A 15,709-nucleotide genomic window follows, 5' to 3' on the forward strand; every position below is an offset into this window, starting at 1 on the left:
GCGTTAACCGAATATTTTCCGTCGTTGACCGGTTTTTTCAAACGGTGACGGAAAAATCTGAAGGTCATCTGTCATTTTGACAGGTTGCAATTCACACCCCTGACCACTTGGTGGCGAGTGAGCATATTAATTAGCTATTAGGTTCGTTCGAGATGAACTGCGCCTTGCCTGGAGAGTAGATGAGATCAGGCGGCCACAGCAGGAGGTGGAGATAAAAAGCTGCAGTCAAGTCAGACAGTTTTCAGTAGACTTACGAGAGAGTAGAGGAAGATACACGAACATCCTGTTAGATCACCTGTAGGTTACCTGTAGTTTGCAGATCATGATCATAGCTGAAGAAATAAAGTGCGTTCTTGATCGCTGATTGAAGTTAAAATAGAAGAGATCCTCCTTTTGACGCATGTAACATCTGTTCTTTTATCTGCCTTGTAAAGCACTAAACTGTTCTTTTGATAAGTCATATATATATATATAACAGGGGTCACCAACCTTTTTTAAACTGAGTGCTACCTCAAAGGTTCTGAGTAATATGAAGGGCTACTTGTTACCCAACAACATAAATTTGCACTGTTTACCTTTAAATAAATATTATTCATTTAATAGCATACTGACTGTCCTAATTCCTCACAATCATTAACTATTAATAATGATTTACCACCATAGGAAACACAGATATATATATTTAAACATGCCAGTTAATTTATTTCCTGTTCATTTGAACAATGTGTTCCAACATTTGAAAGTAAGTTATCACATTTCTGATATTTTTTTCATATAATTTGAGAGTTTTGCACAAATAACCACATTTGTCACATTTTTGTACAAATAATTTGACATTTTTGTACAAAAGTCACATCTGAACAAACACTTCTGAACAAACAATCACTTCTGTCACATTTTTAACAAATTTGTCACATTTTTGTACAAATAATTTGACATTTTTGTACAAAAGTCACATCTGAACAAACACTTCTGAACAAACAATCACTTCTGTCACATTTTTAACAAATTTGTCAAATTTTTGGACAAATAATTTGACATTTTTGTACAAAAGTCACATCTGAACAACAATTTCTGAACAAACAATCACTTCTGTCACATTTTTAACAAATTTGTCACATTTTTGGACAAATCATCACATCTGACACGTCTATAAACCCCTCATTGGTCCCACTGTTAGTGAGAAGCCTGGCATTGCATACTGTTCACAAGTGTACTGTAATCAGGGGTATAACCTGACACTGCAACTCTAATTGCATCTTGCAGATGTGCATTAGTAAGGCGTGTTCTGTGTTTGTTCTTAATAAAGTTCATGTCAGAAAAGGCTGATTCACACAGGTAGGTTGAACCAAAAAGACAGGCAACTTTCATAGCTGCTGTGCACACACCTTTGTACTTATCTGGGTTCACAAGGCACCAAAAGTTTGGTGCACCTTGGTGGGTTTTGAGGTGAATGTCACTTTGCAATGTGAGAATTTCTATCTCTAACTCTCCAGCATCCAAGTCAAATGTTGCACTTAGTTGCTCAGCAATGCATGTCATGTCAACTTGCATGAAAGGATTTGAAATGAATGACACACATGGCTCCAGCTGATCAAAGTCACAAAACCTGTCCTCAAATTCTTGCCCAAGTCTGTTTATGAGTTGAGAGTACTTTTCTGCAGCTCGGTCAAAAGCTCCAGATGCTGAAGAATTGTCATTCAACACTGACTGCACAGAGGGGAAGTGCAGCAATTTTTTTCTCTGTAAATGCACAGAGAAAATGTTCATTTTGGCTTTAAATGCATTTACAGCACTGATCATGTCAGAGACAGTCTTACCTTTGCCTTGCAGTTCACAGTTCAAATGGTTCAGTTTCCCAGTTATGTCCGTTAGAAATGCAAGGTCAAGTATCCACTCAGTGTCCTCAAGCAGCGAGGCATCTTCCCCTCTGGATTCCATGAAGTCTTTGATTTCACCCAAAAGTGACAAAAAAACGCTGTAAAACCCATCCTCTGCTGAGCCATCGGATTTCTGTGTGTAGTAACAGGTCACCATATTCAGCTGACAGCTCCTCCAACAGCACCTTGAATGACCTGTGTTGTTTGGCTTTTGAGCGGATGCTGTTTATGATCTTAATGACTGCAGTCATCACATGATCAAAGCCGGTCACCTTTGCACATATTGCCTGCTGGTGAATGATGCAGTGGTAGTGTAGAAATTTGGGGAAATCTGGGTCACCTTTACAGTGCGCAATGAAGCCTGAATGTCGGCCTGTCATGGCGGGAGCGCCGTCTGTTGTCACAGACACCAGCTTTTCCAATGGTACCCTTTTCTCCACGAAATACTCCTTTACCGCGTTGTAGATGTCCGCACCCCTTGTTGTTGTCTTCAGTGGCAGTAACGTCAGGAGTTCCTCTTTCGTTGAGAAATCATTAAACACCATTCGGACAAACACCATCAGCTGCGCTGTACTGCTGGTGTCCACTGACTCATCACACTGGATGCTAAACCACCTGCACGTACTCAGATCCCGGTCCAGTTGCTCTGTCAAGTTACCGGACATAGCTGACACTCTTCTGGCGATCGTACTTGCCCCCAGTTGGACGTCGGAGAGAGCAGAGATGGCTTCGGCACCATTCTTCTCATCTTTGAGCACGGTGTCTGCAATCACCATCATTGCTCCTTTGAGTACATCTCCATCTGAAAAGGGTTTCTTGTTCTTCGTCAAAAAATGCGCAGCTCTAAACGAAGCTTCAGTTGTTTTTTTGGACTTTTTCGCTGGCCTCGTGAAAAAAGACTGCTGTTTGCCCAAAGCTGCTTTTAACTCGCGGGCTTTTTCTGCCCTCAATGCGCTGCCAGGTGCGTAGCTAGCATTGAAACTCTGGTGGCATGTAATGAAGTGTCTCTCGACATTGTGCCGCTTCGCCGTCGCCACAGTCGCCCCGCAGATGAGACATACACTCTTCTCTTTCACTTTTGTGAAGAAGAACTCTTCCTCCCACTCCTCTTGAAAATAGTATGTTTTCTTTCGCTTTTCTGCCATCTTAACCGCTGACTTACTTAGCTCGCCTGGCCGCTCGCTATGGACGTGCAAGGTCTCGCGCGACATATATTAATACATAATATATTTTTATTTTTAAAATGTTATATGCAAACTTGCCATTTTCTACAATTATGCAAGTGTTGTTGATAAAAAAAAAAATAATTTAGACAATTTTTAGACTGAGCTATATGGTGACTCATGCTATTTTTAGAACATGCCCTGTGGGCGACTCCTTGGGCCCATGCGGGCGACCAGGTGCTCGCGGGCACCGTGTTGGCTACCTCTGATATATAACCTTTATTATTATCAGACACAAAATATCTGCTTGCTGACAGATTAAAACTTCATTGCACAACAGAAGACCGATATGTCCAGCATTAAATATACAATTACACAGAAAATTAGTATTTTATACAACACATGGTGTTTTGTTGTTAAAATTAAGAGCCAATCAGAGCCTGTCAGCTTGTCAATCAGGTGACAGCCAGGTGTTTGCAGTCGGTGGAGAGCAGTTGCGGCATCTGGCTCTACAAACTGTGGCCGCCTCGATCTCGTGAGGTTATCGTTGCCCACATGTGCATGACGTCAGAGCAAGTCGGGATCAAGTCGGACACAAATCTAACCGGCATGCACTATGCGGCGATCACCGCTGATCAATTCTGCGCAGGCCTGGATCGTTTCAAACGCACCTAGTGTCACGGCAGCTGAGTGTCAGCAGCTGAAGTTTCTTCAAAAAGCCCAATAACGATGATGGTGTTGATAAAAGAGGTACGGTGTGGATTCTCTGTTCAGCTTGTTCGGACTGAATATTAATTAAAAATGAATGAAAAGTAAATGCTATTGAATATGTAATTATTATCATTTTAAAAATTAAAGTGACAGGTAAAAATAGATTATGACGGGATTTTTATGACCCTGTCAGTCAAAATGACAGACAACGAAAAAGTCTAGCGCAACCTCTGCACACATACATACAAACATACACATAATAATGATAATACTAAAGATAGTATAAAATGACAATTTAAAATAAGCCATCGGGCATGGATTAAAAAAGAGGAATTTAATAACTTAGCCTTTCTACTACTTTTCAACTACTGTGAAGGCTAGGTTGAAAAGATGTGTCTTTATCTGCCATTTGAACATCTCAACAGAGCCTGCCTCTGATGTGTTTGGCTGTTCCACAGTTTGGGAGCATAGCTGAAAAAAGCTGGATCTCCAATTTTCTTTTTGTTATAGTTTTGGGTATCTAAAAAAACAGCACTGGAGGACCTGAGAGGTCTTGATGGAACATAGAACAGCAGAGAGTTTCTAATGTAGGATGGTCCTAGGCCATTGAGAGCTTTATATACTAGCAGGGACACTTTAAATTCAATTCTGGCGGACACAGGAAGCCAGTGCAATGTGGCTAGAACTGGAGTGATATGTTCTCTCTTCTTCGTTTTGGTCAGTAATCTAGCAGCCGAATTTTGAATTAGTTGTAGCCTGTCAATGGACTTTTTTGGAAGACCTGTAAATAGTGTGTTGCAATAGTCCAATCTGCTTGAAACAAATGCATGGATTAGTTTTCAGCGTCTTGCTAAGTCAGGAATGGCCGTACCTTGGCAATGTTTCTGAGCTGGAAAAATGCCACCTTGGTCAGTTTATTTATGTGGGGGGTAAATCTTAGTTCAGAGTCTAAGATAACCCCCAGACTCATTACTTCTGGTTTTACCCAGGAGGACAAATGGCCAGTTTTTTCAGCAAGTCATTCCTTTTTGATAAGGGGCCGACTAACAGAATTTCTGTCTTGTCCTCATTTAATTTTAGAAAATTATTTCTCATCCAGGAATTTATTGCTGAGAGGCAGGTAGTGAGGGAGCATACAGCATCTATGTCATTTGTCTCTACGTATATATACAGTTGCGTGTCATCAGCGTAGTTATGGAAATTAACATTGTATTCCCTGATGATATTACCGAGAGGAAGCATGTGTAGGTGGAACAGCAGAGGGCCGAGGCAGCTTCCTTGTGCAACACCAGAAGTTATGTCATACCTCCCTGACGAATGGTTCCCAAGACAAACGAAAAAATTTTATTCCTGTAATGTATGTTCGGAGCCAGTTTAAGACCGATTTAAAGAGTCCAACATAGTGCTCAAGGCCGTTTAGGAGAATTTCATTGTCGACTGTGTCAAATGCAGCGCTTAGATCCAGGAGAACTAGGACTGAGACTTTGCCGGCATCGGCACTAAGTCTCAGATCACTGTCTATCTTTGTAAGGTTTCTGTACTGTGGTTAGTTCTGAAACCTTTCAAACCTTTCAATTTCTGATTGAAATTCCTCTAAAATATTGTGTTCATTAAGAAAGTTATTAATCTGGTAGAAAACGACTTTTTCTAGAATCTTGCTTAGAAATGGAAGATTTGATGTGGGCCTGTAATTGCTCAGCACACTAGGATCTAGATTAGGCTTTTTCAATAGAGGTTTCACGACAGCAGTTTTACAAGCCTCAGGGCAGATTCCAGTTTCAAGGGATGTGTTAATAATTTTGAGAACAGACTTTGAGATATTGTTGAAAGTAGACTTGCACCGATTAATCGGCAATGCTCGGAATCGGGCCGGTTTTCACATGACTGGCCTTGACCGGTGACCGGCCGGTCAGCGTCACAAATCCGGTTCTGTGCCCGTCGTTGTCAAACACACGTTCTGCACGATGGTCACGTCATGCGCGCAGCAGACAAACTGACCGTGACGTCAACACAGCGCTGATAACAGCTACACACTGACACACGTCTGCTTGAAGCTGGTGTCAGAGACAGATTCCAAGAACAAGATAAAGAGAAGACAGACAGTCTACAACGAGACAGAGCAGCTGACAATGTCGCAAAACAGCCGTAAACTCTCTCGCACTTCAGGCTAATGCTACCAAGCTAGCAGCAGACTGCTGTTCACAGAGGGACAGTTAAAATCTCACCTCCTGTTCTGGCTGAAGAATAAACATCCTGTGTTGATGTGTCTCCTCAAACATTTTCTCATCCAGACACGTTTAACTTCTGTGTTTGTTTTTCTCATGGCAAAGTTTTACTTCAAACTGTTGCACCGCGTTAGTCTCCGGTTTGTTTACATCTGCTTCCACAAAAGATCACGTGAAATCGCGTCCCACGAAATCCCGCGAGCTGATATCGCGAGATCACGTTCACCCAATTCATAATCTTAATATAAAATTATAACAAGGCCTGGTTGTAATCTGGATGATTTTGGAGAAAGTATTAAATGAATATTTAATAGTCAGTGTCTTATTATGAACATATTTACAAGAAAAGTTGCAAAAATGTTTGTGAATGCTGTCAATTACAGTTCTTAGAAAGACTGAAAATCGGAACCGGCCAAAATCGGAATCGGTAGGTCAGACCCCTCAAAAATCGGAAATCGGAATCGGCTAAGAAAGTTGAAATCGGTGCAAGTCTAGTTGAAAGCACTCTTAAGGAGTGAGGAGGGGGCTGGGTCAAAGCAACAGGATGATGGTTTCTGTGCTGTCCTCAGTAAAAGTTGTTGCAGGCAACGTATTTTTCAGCTATACAGCCAGCTTAACATTATACTTTTCCATCATTGTTTCCTCCAAGGAACAGGCAGATTGTTGTGTTTGGCAGAATTTAATGAAAGAAAAAATATTTCATCTTTGTAAAACTGCAAAAGAGCACAAAATACAGACAAGTAAATACCTTGTAAGCACTTACTAACATCTCTAGTAGTAATTAGAGAAAAAGTTACAGAAAACATATTACTGGCAAATTAATGCGAACAACCGCTTAAAAGCATGTCAAAATATGTAATAAACAATGAAAGGACAACAGTAAATATAAAAGAATAAGAATGTTTCAGCTATCAAACACTAATACATCTATGTCCAGTAATGTAATTTTGTAACAAACTAAAAGTAACCACCATCAAAATACTGTACCCAAACTCAAGAAATAGTTACCTAAACATACAAATATGGATGTAAATAACAGATAACTTATGGATGAAGCAGTTTTGTGGACTTTAAAGCAAAAAATTAAGAGGATTGTCACACTTGTGCTCGCTCTGCTTCCTGTTTCTCTCTCAGTTCACTTCTCACTCAGTGCAGATACTTGCAATCCCCACAAGGTGGTGCTACAGACCATATAATGAAACTGAAACACTAATTCCAATACAGTTTGCACTGGGTAACAATCTTACAGAGGTCGGTGATTGAGATGCTGTTGAAGTTGCACATGGTTGCCCAATTTTCCTGAGGATGAATGAAGGGATGCACTGGAGTTTTAGGAATACTGGCTCTGATGGCTGTGATTTTATTGTTGAAGAACCTTGCAAATTCCTCACATTTTGAAGTGGAGGCTTAGGAAGTCAGTGTTGGTGCCAGATTTAATAGTCTTTCAATAGTGGAGAAGAGTGTTCTAGAGTTATTTTTGTTTTCAGTGATGATCTTGGAGAAGTACGCCTTTCTGGCAGTGCGAACAGTGATATTGTAAGTTACCATGCATTCTTTATAAATGATATGATGGATCTCTAGTCTTGTTTTTCTCCACTTTCTTTCTGCTGCCATGCATGATCTTTTGAGATCATGGATGGTGGGGTTTATCCATGGAGATGTTTTATTATATGACTGCTTTTTAACCTTTACAGTTGCAACTTTGTTTAGTGCGGTACTCAGGTTGTTGTTGAGAGTAGTAACCATTTCATCTACAAATTGAAAAACAAATCAAAAATTATTTCCCTCTTAAAATGTAGTGAAGAAAATGTGGGAGGTGTCAAAGGAGAAATCTGTATTGTATAAATACTGTAATAAATCATAAAATGACCATGATATGTCATCAGAGATGAAGGAAGCATGCCAAGTTGAAAAACTTATTTTCTCTTCCCTTCTTCACTGACAACAACACAACAGGCCTACTGGACACCTTTGAAATTTCTAACATGGTCTAGCATGGTCACTTGTTTTTTTTAATTTGCCTATTTCACATCAGAGTTCAAATTAATGCTGAATGTTCACCAAATGGCTTAGGATCCGTTTATGAGTTGTCAGAAATGTTGTAGAAGTCATTAATGTTTTGTAACAGTTAAATTGAACAAATGTTAATGGAGTTTGACAGAAGACAGAAAGAAACCAAACTTCTGCAGAATGTGTATTTTCAGAGTGGTGAGCTTTTGTTTTCAGGATAATGGGATTAATTTTATATTGAAGGACAACTGACCATTGTGAACAGCTGATCAGCTTACAGTGTGAAGCGCAGAACTGAAACAGTCAAAACTGCTCTGAGGTGGTCAGGAGCCCAAACACAAGATAAGTGAGAAATAAATATCTTTGAGTGGTAAATGGCTAATCACTTAGGTAGTTAACCCTTTCCCAGAATCCCCAGTGTTCACTCCAGTCTGGTTAATGTTCACCACACACACTGACAACATCAACGCACAAAGGTCACTGCTGAGAAAAAGGAAGGATTCATTTGTCCCTGACATTCAACCAGTGAGGCAGAGAGGAGGGAAGACAGAGGGGATTACCATGGTGGCTATCACAGAGTTCCAGAGTAAGTGCTGCTCCATTTCTCTTTTCATAAGTGTTGGGGTGAAGCTGTAATCCTCCAAGTGAGTCCTGGGGCACAGAGGTGTAGCCTGATTGCATAACACATAGATGTGCTTGTGAAAATGCCAAGTTAAAAGACTGGGACTGGGATAATACTAATACTAAAGGAAAGTCTTTGACAGGTTCACTGAGGTAAATTAACTGTCAGTAAGCAGTTCAGGCTCTTCCACTTGTATCTATGAATGCCACAGAATCACTTGGAGAACATATGTTGACAGAATGAGCAGTTCTGCAAAAAACTTGGTCTTCAGACAGGAACTGACACATAATCTTTAGCATGGCTCCACTGTGCTGACTGACTTTTGAGTGTCCGAAAATAAGGACTACGACTACAACTACCCACAATGCACTGAATCAGCCAATAGCAGGCCTTTCAGAGCTGTACCACACCAGTCATCACAGTTTCATGCACACCTTATCATGACTGAGATTGCCCATCATTCATTGTGTCTATGCATCAACATGTTAATACATCAAATGTATCTGTGTGTAATGTATTTGTGGTTAATGTGGTCATTTGGAAGAATCAGGCACATTTTCATTGGCTGATTCTCCTTACTTGGTTAGAGGGCCTCTGGAGCTCCCTTAAATAACCATGTTTTTATTCTAAAACACAAAATGTTGTTGTTCTTGCAATTTTGATACCCTTATTTTGATGTCAGCTTAGGGAAGTCAGAAACTATTGAGACTAACATTTTGTTTATTTTGGTCTTTTCATGAAATTTGTTGACAATACAATTTAAATAGTAGGTCTACATTAATCTATGATCTGCTGTGTATGTGACATGTTGTACTGGGTTGCAACAAGTTGAAGCAACCCTGTTTATAATGTTATTAAACCCAAATAGTTTTGTCCAGTGGGGACTGATTTCATGCTGGCATAGTAAAGCATCTTTCCCAAAATATGTGTAAATCATTGCTCTGTTATTATTATATAGGCAGCTTACTGGAAAGTTTTACATCCACCAAATGAGCTGATTCCAATTTTTCTGTCATTTTCTTACTTCCCCTGCTTATGTTTGTCTCGCAGAAATCGGTATTGGCCTGATGGGCTTCAGCTTATTTTTCTTGCTCTTTGGTGTGCTGTTGTACTTTGACTCTGTCCTGCTGGCCTTTGGGAATGTAAGTAATCTTTCATGCTGCACAAATCTGCACAGTGTCAACATCACACCATCATCAATTCATATCAACATTCAGAGACACATCATTCAACTTTGGGGATTTGGTGGCAGTGTGCAACTAAAAGCTGACATTGCAATCTGCCAAAAAAAAACAAAAAAACCCCCACACTTTTGGGGACAATTTGGTAGTCATTATGAGTGGCCTCTTAAACATGATGCGTTGTCATTTAACCCTTCTCTACATTCTGTATACTCCCTTTGTCCTCAGTGTCAAAAATGACCAGTCTTCACTATACACATAAAATAAAGCAGCTTAGTTGAACTTTGTGACTTTCTGGGTTTTCCCTATTCACAGTGAAGAAACACTGCACTTAATAAGTAGACACCACTTTTTATTACAACATACTTGTCACAATTGTTTTATTTAGGAAAGGTTTATTATTTTTATTATTAATTATTATTATTATTACTGTTGTTATTATTACTTAAAGCGATTGTTCACCCAAAAATGTAATTTCCCTCAATATCTACTCACCTCAGTGCTAATGTGAGGATGGGTGAAGATCTCCAGTTCACAAAACACTCCTGGAGCTTCAGTGGAAAACAGCGTTGCAGCCAAGTCCAGTACAGTTGAAGTGAATGGTTCTTGTGAAGTGTTATTTTTTTTTTTTACATTTTAAAAGTGGTCACAAGAGATTATGGATTACAGGGGCATATTTGTGTTGTGGTGCCGCCGGGACACCGGGTCAGAGGCTCTGATCCTGCAAGGTTGGTTTTCGGCCAAGAGATGCTAGGTGGAAGGCAGAGAGCCTCCATTCTCCCCATAATAAGTCATTTAACCATCACAATTACTCCCAAGCTGTTTAATAAATTAATTTAATTTAATATAATTTAAATAAATTATTTAAAAATAATTTAATGCTCCTAAAAATTAATCACAAGAGCCAACTTAATAACCCTAGCCTAACTTTTACATTATGAAACCATCGTGACAGACAGAAAAAACAGACAGCCATTCAAAAGGTTATAACCACTGCAATTTTTTATTTTTTTATTTTTTGGACGAGTACAGTACAATGGATTGGCCAGCATAATTGTCTGATCTAAATCCTATTGAGCATTTGTGGGAAAAGCTATTATTAGTGATATTAGTCATTTCTTAGCCCTCCTAAACTCAAAAACAGCTACATGACGTTCAAGTTGTTCTTTCTTCACAGGAACTCACTGAGCAAAAATGAACTCCTGCCCAACTTGACACTGAGAACCGCCACCTGCTGGCAAAATACATATACTACATCTCTATATCCCTTAACTGATTTTTAAACTAATGTAAAAAACATTTTAACCATATTTTTAGAATGCTGTACATATACAGAACCAATTGATGTGTTCATTTACCTTTTTGGAACTGTTGGAACCTCTTGATACTCTGGCCACTGGTGATGCCCACAAAATATCAGATGCTCAGAGACCCGCAAAAAGATACATTTCAAAGCATCATTGCATACAATGGAAGAACCATAATAAAAAACATAAAATACACTGGAGAAGCATGTGTTTTATCTGCTAAAATAATAAATTTCCTTTTACATATATGCATACAACCGCACATATCCAAGATATAATAATGTACTGTGTTGAATATAAGTTTGATGGCCATAGAAAAATTTGAATCAACTTTATTTAAATACATTGAATTGAAAATTAAACTCCAAATACAACTCAATAAGTCTTGGTCTCTAACTTCTGCTTGTTACATTACACTGTAATGGCAAAATTGTCACATGCTTCAAACCATTTTATTTTGTATATTGTGCAGCCATAAATTAAATCAGGGTTCAAATTACACAAACTGTCAAATTCATAATTAATTCATTAATCAATTAATTAATTAATTAATTACTAAATCACCGCTACTAAATGTACATAGCTGAAACCCTGTACAATACATTTATTTCATTCACTTTCACAGGTCATTAGATATGTAAACACCCACTAAAGTAGTCAATCACCATTTTCAAGGAATGCTTGTGCATTTCACTATAGTCTCAGCTCGCGGGGTAGGGGGATAAAATGACAAGCAACCAAGCCACAATGTTACTTATTTACTGGCAATGCTTTGTGATTTAACATGTTTTGTACCCCATGGTCAGAAAAAGTCTACATGAGAGGCAACATCAGCTAAATTCACTTGTAACTGAGCTTCTTTCGGTTGCTGTCTACCTGGAGGTGCACCTGGCCTGCCCAGGCCAACAATGTCAAACAGGTTTTGTTAGCTAATGATGCCATGCTAAGCATGTTTATTGCCTCCAAAACTTTGTAAACTACATTCTGCACACATAAAACAAATTGGAAAAATCCACTTGTACTGACAAATCATTAGTCTTACCTTAATTAAGCCGCGACAGTGGAAAGGAGATGAGGAACTATCTGAGTGCCAATCGGTCATGCCAGGGAACTGGTTTTCCAATAGCATATCCATCCGCAGAGAACCCGCATAACTCCTAATCTAATCTGTAAAATCCGAAAATTACGGTTATGATTAAACTATAACTTGTCGGAATTAGGTGTGAACAAATCACAAACTAAATTTGATGTAGGACTACTCTGTGAAGCAGACAGTTACAGTGGGGTGAAACCGTGCCCATGTGGCGGAAAGCACACGTTCTTTTTTACCTTTCCAAAACTAATTAACACACCTCCTGGTTTCCTGTCCCTCCCCACATCCTTCCATCTCTCTCTCTCTCTCTCTCTCTCTCTCTCTCTCTCTCTCACACACACACACACACACACACACACACACAATAATATTTAATTTATACATTATATTATATAACAAAGTTTAATCTGTACGGCACCAACCTTCACATACCTATTTGTGTCAAATGGACAAGGACTAATGCTATAGTTTTAATTTTTTTTCTAATTTTTATTTTCACTTCACTTCATGTTGCTATAAGTGATTTTTACTTGGTGATAACAGGCATTATTTTTTCTATTGAAATAACTGAAATAATTCAGTTCGACAATTATTTTCTCATGATCTCTTCAGGTTTGATCATCAGGAAATGGTCATAAACCCCAGAGTTGTGTTTCACAATCACCAGGGGTGGTAATGTTTCAAGTTAAAAATGTGTTTTACCTTTAGTTAACGTTTATTTAGTCAATGTTTCTTTTTTTCTTTTTAAGGTCTTGTATTCTTTACTGAAATATACTTTTGAGCCAGTAATTTAATTAATTATATTTGCCTTAGGACAGGTCATCCCAGCTGATGCTGCTGCTCAGGTCTCTACCCTGCTCCCATTAACTAGGGTGAACTGTGCCTCCACTTGTCAGGGATCTACAGTGGATACTGGCAACCCACCAACCTGTAAACACATGTTAGCTTTAATGAAATTATAAATAGCATTTTTTTCTGACATTCTTGTTACTCTAATTTTCTGCCCCATCATCTGTATTTGGCCCAGAGGTGGAATGACAGTTCAGAATTGATCTGGCTCTGAGGTAGTATCAGAGGCAGAGTTGTGTCCTGTATAAATGGCCAAGCCAGTAAGGCAGAAAGTGTGTGAGTGGAGTCCAGCTGCTCCATAAGATAAGATCAGAGGATGAATAGAGGCTGATGGTGCTGTTCACATGCCGGACATGTGTATCTGCGAGCCTTTAGTTTACTAAAAGCTGGCTCACTATGTATAAGTACACACCGAGAAAGCACTTTTCAAGTGTTGGTTTTGTTTTTTTTGTGTGTGTAAATCAACCAAGGCTTATAGGTAGACTTTCTTTACACATATGTCATGCAAATTCTGTCTAAAAGGGGCTTCATATTCCTTATAGGGTTCAATTGTGGGGCCCACATTATTAAAACCACATGGGCCCCCCATAGTGTTTTCCAAATCCATACCACGCTCACTAAGCCCACTTATATTCCCTATAGGAACCATGTAACCAGCCCACATGGGCTTACCATGTGGCCCCCATGTAACTAAAACCAAATCGGTCCCACATAGTTTTTGCCAGTTTCATACCATGCTCACTTAGCACACTTGTATTCCATATAGGGCCTATATCCATGTTACCCAGTTCCAGCCCAGACTCACTTAGCCCACATATACACTTTATGGGGCCATTTAGCCAGCCTACATGGGCTTCACATGTGGGGCCCATATTTCTGAAAAAATATGGGGCCCTTAAAATTTGCCCTGTTTATGCCCATGGCCACTTAGCCCACTTACATGGGGCATCACACGTGGGGCTCATGTAACTGAAACCACATGGGACCTGCAAAATTTGCCCAGTTCAAGCCCATGCCCACTCAGTACCCACATAGCCCGTATTTAACCCTTGTGGGCCCCACATGGACATGCTGGCTGGGATGTGTCAAAATTGGCACAGCTCAACGGCTTTGTGCTGGGTTTAAGATGGGGTCCTTTGAGTTCAATCATAATGTTACAATGGTAGAGGCATCAGTGGATGATGACTGTCAGCCATCATGATAGTAGTAGTCCATTAGAGTTTAAGGATGCCATTTGTAGATGTAACAGCTGTCCTACATTCATTCAACGGTTTAATAATATTTTTTGGCAATATTTCTATTTTGAAGCAGAAAATGTTCTGAGTATTTTTCAACATATTCCATCTATTTCACTTTACTTCTACATATTATCCTTTTAATCTTATGCAATAGAGCTTCTGTGTTGTTGTTGATCATCATCAATATTATTAGATCTATTGTCATGCAATTGGGGTCTAATGTCCTAGTATTATCTAATCTAATTTACTAGCCACTTAAGTATATCAGATTTGAAACAATTAAACATGTAACATTAATTATGAGTGAGTATGTGATGTAATATTCACTCTCATATTTTTGTTTTTGACTTCCCTCCTTGCAGATTCTGTTTCTGAGTGGTTTGATGTTCATCATCGGCTTGAGGAGAACAGCTCTCTTCTTCTTCCAAAGACACAAGTTTCGAGGTTCTTTCTTCTTCCTGGGAGGTGTGGCTCTAGTGCTGTGCCGCTGGCCCATCATTGGACTTCTGGTGGAGAGTTACGGCTTTGTGCTTTTATTCCGGTAAATTCAGTAGGGTTTCTGGGACAGAGGGACGTCACTTCAAACAAATCTTTGCCTCAACAATATATATATTAAAAAATTTAAATAAATAAATATTTAATTAATTAAATAAATTAATACATAAATAAATTAAATGAATTGTTTCAAAAATAAAAGATGAAACACCAGAAATGATTTTCCCATCTGATTGTTGTCTCATTGTCTGTAGGTCCTTCTTCCCCATGGCTTTGGGATTTGTGCTGTCAGCTGTGAACATCCCGTTCCTCAATGCGGTATGTTTTGTTTTTGGCTTAACACTGAATAAGAAAATAAATCCAATTAAATCACATTTGAAATAATTCAGTGATGTCCTGCAGGGATTCAATGGATTGATGCTTTTAATGAAATCTCTTGTTTTTCTCTCAGTTTGCCTCCAGCAGCTCCTCCATGGTCTGAACAGAAGCGCATGGTGTAGCAGCGAAGAGGACTGACTGTTAATATTGATGACTACCTGCTCAATATATATATTTTGTACCATAGAGGTTAAAAATAACTAAGCAGTTAAATAATAAGCTGCTTTAAAGCTACTCTAACTTAAAACCTTGGTGAATTTAAGTTGTATAGGATGGTTTTCATGTAATTTTACATTTCATTTATTGTTTTATTTAAACATCTTGATATCTTGTTATTTTGTTGAATTAAGTAAAATACATTTCTCTTTATTATCTGACATGCTGACATGCATGTTTCACATGCTGTATAATATTCCCTGTTGGACTGTTTATGGGACCATCATCCCATAAAAATTGCAGCATGCAGTTTGGTTTAATAGGTAGTTTTATAATATTACAATAGCAATATTATCAATCAGGAGAGGCTGCAGACTGAACGAAGTAAAGATAATAATCAT

General features: G+C 38.9%; 2 protein-coding genes across 2 annotated transcripts; one reads left to right on the forward strand and one right to left on the reverse strand.

Annotated features, from left to right (window-relative positions):
• Positions 1-1,954: 1,954 nt before the first annotated feature.
• Positions 1,955-2,656, reverse strand: LOC146330981 (zinc finger BED domain-containing protein 5-like). Its single transcript, XM_084742649.1, has one exon. The coding sequence runs from the start codon at positions 2,654-2,656 to the stop codon at positions 1,955-1,957; it is 702 nt and encodes a 233-aa protein (XP_084598775.1).
• Positions 2,657-8,435: 5,779 nt separating this feature from the next.
• Positions 8,436-15,526, forward strand: golt1a (golgi transport 1A). The gene is made up of 4 exons (XM_084743712.1): positions 8,436-8,575; positions 9,662-9,753; positions 14,642-14,820; positions 15,029-15,526. The coding sequence occupies exons 1-4, from the start codon at positions 8,551-8,553 to the stop codon at positions 15,156-15,158; spliced, it is 426 nt and encodes a 141-aa protein (XP_084599838.1). The 5' UTR covers positions 8,436-8,550; the 3' UTR covers positions 15,159-15,526.
• Positions 15,527-15,709: the final 183 nt, after the last annotated feature.

Source organism: Lutjanus erythropterus, chromosome 2 (genome assembly GCF_056507025.1).
Source record: "Lutjanus erythropterus isolate fLutEry1 chromosome 2, fLutEry1.hap2, whole genome shotgun sequence".
Classification (NCBI taxonomy): Eukaryota; Metazoa; Chordata; class Actinopteri; order Lutjaniformes; family Lutjanidae; genus Lutjanus; species Lutjanus erythropterus.

Excerpts from the sequence above, each read along its gene's own strand:
- golt1a (XM_084743712.1), top strand. The coding sequence starts at position 8,551 with ATGGTGGCTATCACAGAGTTCCAGA. Across the intron at positions 9,754-14,641 it reads TCCTGCTGGCCTTTGGGAAT|ATTCTGTTTCTGAGTGGTTT; the intron begins GTAAGTAATCTT and ends CCCTCCTTGCAG. Across the intron at positions 14,821-15,028 it reads GGCTTTGTGCTTTTATTCCG|GTCCTTCTTCCCCATGGCTT; the intron begins GTAAATTCAGTA and ends CATTGTCTGTAG.
- LOC146330981 (XM_084742649.1), bottom strand. The coding sequence starts at position 2,656 with ATGGTGATTGCAGACACCGTGCTCAAAGATGAGAAGAATGGTGCCGAA.